At 25.1% G+C, this 8235-nt stretch overlaps 1 protein-coding gene across 6 annotated transcripts in view; it reads left to right on the forward strand.

Annotated features, from left to right (window-relative positions):
- LOC106679968 (KICSTOR complex protein SZT2) overlaps positions 1-8235 on the forward strand; it is a 240391-nt gene that overhangs the window by 93433 nt on the left and 138723 nt on the right. For all 6 annotated transcript variants that reach the window (XM_067050326.1, XM_067050330.1, XM_067050327.1 and 3 more), the window contains one exon: positions 1874-2030. In XM_067050326.1, coding sequence (XP_066906427.1) covers positions 1874-2030 — 157 coding nt within the window. The remainder of the gene's footprint in view (positions 1-1873; positions 2031-8235) is intronic.

Here is an 8235-nt window from a genome sequence, read left to right on the forward strand (position 1 = left end):
ATATATGTACATATTCTGATATGAAATTATATCAGAATTTCATTTTAATATCATGTTCTTACTTAGTATCTTTTTATCACTTTTGCCTAGTTCATGTTATTACCTTTGAAATATTTTATGATCTATGTGCCCAACTGTGTATCCTGATGCCATTTGACTTTTTAAAATCTCAGATAAAGGATAATATCCATGCTTTTCATAACAATTTCTCAAAAAATAACTCATTGGTCCACTGTCCTGTCTTTAGTCTGTTTCTGCTTTTATTGGATTTTTATCATTCCATTCTATCTCAAAACAATTAAAGGAAGTGCTTCAAAAGTGAACCTCAAATTTATTTTTGTTTAACAATTTATATTAGGTGTATAGTTTGCAAATTTTTTTTTTTTTGTAATTTCTAAAAATTGTCATTTTTATGAATATGAAAATCTACACCTAAAGCAGACTCCCTTTATGAGTTGACCCCTAATTTTTTTAATTGTGTTGGTGTCAACGAAGGTCATTTAGTTAGATGAACTGTCTCATCCTCATTTTAAAAAAGGAAAGAAAAACATTTTATTGAAGGGTTGCAATTTGTAATCGTTCTCTTTAAATCACATAATCAAGCAATAGTTGAATGACTGATATTTTAAATCTGTTGGATGATCCCATGTTTGTCTGTGAAGCTTTTACTCGGTCTTCAGATTTTGGTGGGTAGAATTTCTTTAATATGGTTTTGAGCCCAGAAAATATTTTTACTGTATTTTTCAACCTCTCTACTTCCTGAAAATAGAGTCTATTGCTTTTCTCATCCATTAATCATTAATTTTTTTTTCTGGAAAGAGCCATAAACATATGCCAGTAATTTTGTAAATAAGTATAATGAGCTTTAAATTCTTATTTAAAACATCCAATGAGGCTATCAACAATGTTAGCCTATGAGGAAATGGAAAATAAAGAATATAAAGGAAGGAATTTGCCCATTTATTTAAAAATTCTTGTATCGGATGAATTAATAAATTAATAATTAATGTTTTTATTATATTAATTTAAAACACCTTTGTACTCCTATTCAATTTTGTATATTTGCTTTTCTTCAATATGGTATATTTATTTTATCTATTCTTTTAATTACATTGCTTTTATCTATGTATATTTTATATTATTTCTCCCTCTCATTATGTATATTATCATTTAATGTCAATCTATATTTATTTATTATCTTACTTTAATATTATTTTATATCTTTTTGCTTTCAAATGTAACGTCATCTGTTAACCAGTGAATTCCCCACTCCCCTACCCTGTTGATACCTCCATCCACTTTTATCTTATTCTTGTGCTTTTCGTCATTCAGAAAGGTGGGTGTCCTATTTTGGTCAATATTTTTATTTTTTTCTTGACCTTTATTTTGTTTTTCGATCTTTTAGTTTTTAATTTATATTTATATTTATTTTCTATCTACTTTTTTATTTGTTATTATTTCTATTTTCATATTGTCTAATACCTTTTGTTGTTCTTGTTTATAATACTTTTCACTGTACATCTAATTTTTATTAATTTTGTTTTAATTTACTTTTTTTTATTTTTGTATGAACTTTCACATATTTTGAATCTTTTTTTGGTTTACTTTTATTTCATGCTATTTATTCTCTTACCTTGTTACATTATTTTATTTGTTTGTATCTTTTTTAGTCCTCATGAAGCCCTGGAATTAGGACGAAATGTTGGTTCACAATAAATAATTTTTGTTTTTTTACTATTTGAGTTTATCAAACCGCACCTGGACCATCTTCCTTTTGTAAATTTCTTACGGCCAATCAGCGATCTTCCAATTCTATTAATAATACTTTTTTTCTCTTATTTTATTCTTATTATTAATTTCTATTGTGTTTTAGTAATTCTGGTGATGAAATGCTTGACGAAAATGAATCTGAATTACGAACTGAGCTTATAACAGAATGTTGGATTGAACCCCAGCACGGTGTAGTAAATAAGAGCCCTGTTAATAGAGGATACATGGAAAAACTCCACTATCACCAGATCGCTGACATGGTTGGTTTTGTAATTTAAATTTTTGGTTGCATGCTACTTTTTTTTATAATTCAGTAAACAAAAAATTAATTAGTTTAATTATTTGGTCTTTATTATACAATTTGTATTAATAAATAAAGTATCTAACTTTTTTTTTTAAATTAATGATTATTGTGATTTGAGATTTGTGCCTATACCATGGTCAAAAAGTATATGCATTAAGTTTATGTTTATTAGTATAATGTTATCTTGGTTATATGAATGTCTCATAAAAATATTTATTTTATTTGAAGATAATTTATAATCTGAGTGATCATACCATTTTTCTAATTTTAAATTATATGATATTTTTAACTGTAAATTATTTATAAAATGGTTATATATATTAAAAACGCATGCTTTGAATATCTGTGCTTTTGGGAAATCATTTGTCTGTTCGCTATTAGTATTATGTTATTTCGTTTATTTCAGTATCTCTTAAAAGTATTAATTTTATTTAAAGGTAAGTTATGATCTGAGCTATTTTACAATTTTTATAATATATGATGGTTTTAACAACAAATTATTTTTTAAAATGTTCCTTAATAATATAGGAATTAACTGTCTCCTTAGTAGAAGGCTTGCCTTGAATATTTCTATTTTTGAGAAATCATTGTTAATATTAAATGATATTGCAAATAACACTAATAGTTTTATGAAATACCGACCATCAGTCATTATTCTTTATGCTTAATAATAAATTAGTTCACAAATAATTTTATTATTATCATAAAATTTCATTATTCTTACATATTAATATTTTCTTTCTTTTTTTTGAAGAAGGTTATTTTTTAATTTATATTATAAAGAAAAAATTATCAGTTGATTGACTTTGTTTATAATCTGTTAAAACTATGACTATAAAATATAATTATAAAAATATAAGTACTGTGTTTCTATCAGAACTCAAAGGTTTAAACTTTTTAATCTATAATGAAAATTAATATGTTACTATATACCTATCTACCACAATCATCTCACAACATGAGCATTACAGTGTTACTTAGTAAAATTATTTACAAGTAATCATGGAAATCTTTATATATTCAAGAATTTGTATCTGCTTGATTATCTTTTACACTTAAATAATTACAGTACATTACTAAACTCCCTTTCATAAGCTCAGATATATTATTCTATGAAATTTAATATTTATTGCTGAGTTGTCTGCTTTCATGGGTTAAGTATTAGTAGGTCCATGTATTATAGCTTAGGTTGTTCTATTTCTGTTTTTGTTCTTTTCATTATCCTAAACATTAATTAGTTACATTTCTGTTATTGCCATGTTTACCATTGGTTGCTTTAGATTTTTTTTTTTTTTTTTTTATAGCAACCTATCTTATTAAAATTCTTTTACCTCCTGATAGTCTAACTACAAAACTGTTACTTATATAAATACAAAAATTAAAATTTTGGAAATATATTTGACTGGTTATGGAATATCGTACCTTCATATCATGAACTCTCATAACATTGAACTCTGTCTTTTATCTTTTCCCTTCTTCAGAACCTTTTGTACTGCTATATTCCTTTGACTTTGAAAACTATGAGTTTACCCGACATGTATTAAAGTTTCACTAATTTTTTCATTAATTATTAGGAAGTTGTTTCTTTGTCTTATGGTAAATCTGATATTACTGCTAATGAACATAATTGTAAGCCTCCTGCATGTGATATGAATTTTTTTTTTTGTGTCATTACAGTATTTATGAATTATGTCATGCTTTATGCTGAAATAGGGTACTATGGAAAGACTGAATTAAATTTCTGTTCAGCAAAAATGTATGTAAAAAAACTATAGAGATTATTTAATAACTAATTATGCAAAGAGAAGATCTGACTGTTCGGATGTTCAACTTTCAGCAAGAGAATTATCCTGTCAATACAGCACGTATAGTAAACAATTTTCTGCTGCCAAAAAATATTTCAGTTAACTTGGTCTGCCCAATCACTGGATCTTCTGTGATAATTGGTAAATATAGATAGGGTGGTCTAAATTTTTGTCGCATTATATTTTCAATTTTTTTTCTATTTGATTCATAAATACATTTTTTTCATGGATTTTTTTTTGTTATTTTCAAAGTTATAATGTTTTGAAATATTTAAAAAAAAGTTTTTTCTACTAGAATTAATGATTATTATAAAAAATTGGGGTGATTGTTTATTTTGTTGGGGTGTGTATATTCTGATTTTATTATTGTTATGAATAGTAACTTAATTTTTGGATAAGCATGGTACTATAAGGTTTATGATGAGTATCAGTGTAATTTATGGATTCCTCATTTTTGATATATTTTTTGTTACAACTTTTTAATCAAAAGGATGATATGATTTTTAAATTAATTATTTTCAAAATTACATCTCTGAGTACATTTTAAATTAAAATATTATGTGTATCTTATTATAATAATTATATAATTGTACACAGTAGTTTTTTGTGTTTATTATATTTTTTATTATATAATTTATATTATATAAAACATTATAAATGTTTTGAAATTACTCTTGTTAGTATAATTTTAGTTGCAATATTTGCCTGGGATCAAATAAATAATTTAATTTTTGAACAATAAAAATTTGAAAAGCTATTTAATGATATATAATGAACAAGTTTTCCCAGATATTCTCGTGCTAACAAATAAAACAGCTGGTAAAAAACAAGAAAATAAATCATGATTTGTATTAAGACCATGGTTGCAGGCTGGACTAGTGGGTTTGCAATGGGCATTCAAAGAAACTTTTTACTTTCTCAGTATATAGAGAGATGACTAAAACCATTCCTAATAAGAAAATTATAATTATTAAAACCTTTAAAGCTTCCAAGACAGAAAACCTTATTAGGTTACTAAAACCATTGACAGTCATTGTATTAAACATTTATAAGATGATATCTCTACTATGATCATAACAGGGAAGTGATGTGATCCTTGTGTCTCAATAAGCTCTTGATAATAGCACTACTGCTCACCAAATCACTTATAATGAAACTTGAAATGTCTTCATCTCTCAGAAAACTGGAATGTCTTTATTTGATAAATATAAAATGTAATAAAGTGTACCTTGTATTACCCAATGTTTGTGGTCTACAAAACATCATCTACAATGATAATAAAATATACCATTAAGTGGGTTATACTGGAGTTAAGATACCTGGAGATGTCAAAACTGCTATTGATGGCTAAATAATGCTTCATAGTGAAAGAAATACCCATGTTACAGAAACAGGAAATTTGACATTTTTTTCTTATTTTTTTTTTTTTAGAAGAACTAATTTTTATTTTAGGGCAGTTGTCTCCTTAGAATAATTCTAATAAAGATAAAATGTCTAGCTAGCCTGAACAAAATAAAACAAGAAAATGGCCAAAAACCAATGGGTTTTAGTTTTAGTTGATAAACACAGACAAAGAATAAAATAAGGCAAAATTTTAGAAAAATAATATATAATATATATAGTCACTGGCTTATTATCAATATTATGTGTTTGTACCAACTAAAGGGAAAGAAAACTAGCTAATGGATGATTTCTATGATTAATTCAAAAATGGCTAGATCATTCTGAAAAATGTGACCTGAAAATAAACATAAGAGAATTCCCTACCGAAATTGAAAAAATTCAGTACCAAAACTATGATCCACCATTGGATTCCAAATCTTCTTAAGAACAAGTGATCATGATTGGCCTTAATACACCTAAATCTGGCAGATAATAAAAGATTAGTGGTCAATAGTATTTTTTCCCCACATAAGGACATTCATAAACACACTTGGGTGAGCTAAAATGAAGTAAGTGGCCAAATTGTGACCCTCTTCTGGTAAAGTTAACAAAGTTCAATTCAATTCAAGATGTTTCATGAAGCAGAATTCACAACCTTGGGAGGATAGTAGAAAGAAAATGTGCTACTTACAAATTTCTGAAATATAATAAAAATTTTGAATTCAACAATTGAATTCAATCTCTGAACATAAATACTGTTTCAGTAGGTTCCTAAAGCACTTGTTTCAAAATGGTATGGAATCATTTAACAATTGGGTCAGTCAGTATTTATTTTATAGCAGTTTTGGAAAATCAAACTCTTATTCTAGTTAGTGCTGGGTAGAAACCTGTGGGAAGCTGTATGAGATTGACAGTTAGTGCCTCTCCCCCAGTCAAGAATTCACAGTATTTGACATGAGACCACATACGATATCAAAAATTATACCAGAAAAAATAAACAAACAGAGCTTAATCATTTAATTAGGAAACACTAACAGAATATTGTGATAAGGGTTTCAGGCTGATTATGGCAACAAACGATCAATGAGGTTTAGCTTAAAATTCTAAAATCTGTTTTAGATAACAATATTCAATAGGTAACTAATAATTGTGGAAGGGTAGAATTATTGGGTGAATCAATTTTGTAAAATAGTTTTAAGTTTAAAATAAGTTATTTGTCAATTTAGCTTCTATGAAACAAGTTGTTATGCCTAAAAGTTTTCAAGAAGTTTTGTGTAAACTTTAATGTTTACTAAGTTTAATAAATAAAAACTTATAAAGTTAAAAAAAGTAAAAGTTATATATTAGTCAATTATTATTAAAAAGTATTGTTTTATTTTTGATCTCTGACATTTATTGTTTTTACTGTGTTGTCTTTATTATATTTAAAAAAATAAGGAAAATAAATAAATTTTCAATTTAATATTCCACAGCTTACATATATTCTTTTACTGGGTACATTTTTTAAAACACAAATTATTCTTATGTAAAGGTCTGGTATATATTATGATGTTTATTGCATAAGATTTCTTGCGTGGTCATTTTTTCCTTCTTATCATTTTATTAAATTCTAAATCAACATAGGTGGCATCATTTAGTTTACTTTGGAAAATCAATCATTCAATATTTGTTTGCTAAAGATAACTCAACTCTTAGGAAATATCTTTTTACCACGTTATGTTCTCTTTATTAATTTTTCTTTTAAAATTAATATTTAGAATTCAAACTTCGAATACATTTCATCCTTATGTTTCTTTGTAAAAACAAAATAAATATGTTTTTGTTAATTAATTTTATATCTAAAAAATAGTGTCTCATTACTTTTACATCCAACCTATTTATTTTTCATTTAGCTTACTAAAATATGAAAATCCTTTGCATCTGCACATATTACAATGTAATTTTAAAGTTTTAAATACCTATAAACTAAGATATTCCTCTTAACTTGAACTTTAGTTTTCAATTACTATTTTATACATTATCTATTTTTTCATTTACATAAATTGTTTATAATAATGCCCAATTGTTATAAAACAATAATTTAACAAACAGTCATTATAATAATTTTACTGATTATCATTCTTAATTTTTAACAGTCATGTTTGTTTGAACTAGTTCTAATAATTCACATTATATACTGTATTTATTAAATTATTAAATTATGATCCATTAGCTTAATGTAGAATCTTTTTTAATTTCATATTTTATTCTTAGTAATATGTGAATTTGCAACATTATTAAAAAATATATTAATAAAAAATGTATAATTATGTTATGTATGTATGTATACACATGTCCATTATAATATAATCCCTTAGTTGTTAAAATATAGGTAAATTTGAGTTTTGATATATTAAAATGGCTAATAGATTAATGTACTCTAATGTTCAGATAGCATTGTGCAGTATAAATTTCTTATAATTTGTTTCATACTTAAGTCTTCTTCTTTTTTCTTTTATTTCTTAAGCAAAAAATTAGAAATAATTTCAGCTTTGTACCATTTACTCCATTATTTCTTAGCTAAACTAAACTATTAGTGTTTTAAACTATTGAGAATAGTAATGTAATTTATTTTGGTATTATATTAAATTGATACTTTATTTCTTTTTTGAGCTTCCTTAATAGTAACATTAGACACTAACCTGGAGTTTTTTAATTAAAATTAAAATTTATGTAGATATGTATTCATAAACTTGTGAGTAAAAATTTTATTCATTTTGTTTCATATTCTTTTAGATTAAAATCGTTATTTTGAAAATGTCAGAAGGTGATTAATCTTCTTAATTTTTACAATATTTTAAGAATGGTACCCGATATTTTACTGGTTTTTACATTTACTGTATTTGAAACAAAAGATCACTATTAAAAACACACACACACACACACTTACTCACACATATATGTGTATATATACATTATATATATATATATATA

The sequence above is a fragment of the Halyomorpha halys genome, unplaced genomic scaffold, assembly GCF_000696795.3.
Source record: "Halyomorpha halys isolate HHAL.00 unplaced genomic scaffold, Hhal_1.1 Scaffold237.1, whole genome shotgun sequence".
In the NCBI taxonomy this organism is placed as follows: domain Eukaryota; kingdom Metazoa; phylum Arthropoda; class Insecta; order Hemiptera; family Pentatomidae; genus Halyomorpha; species Halyomorpha halys.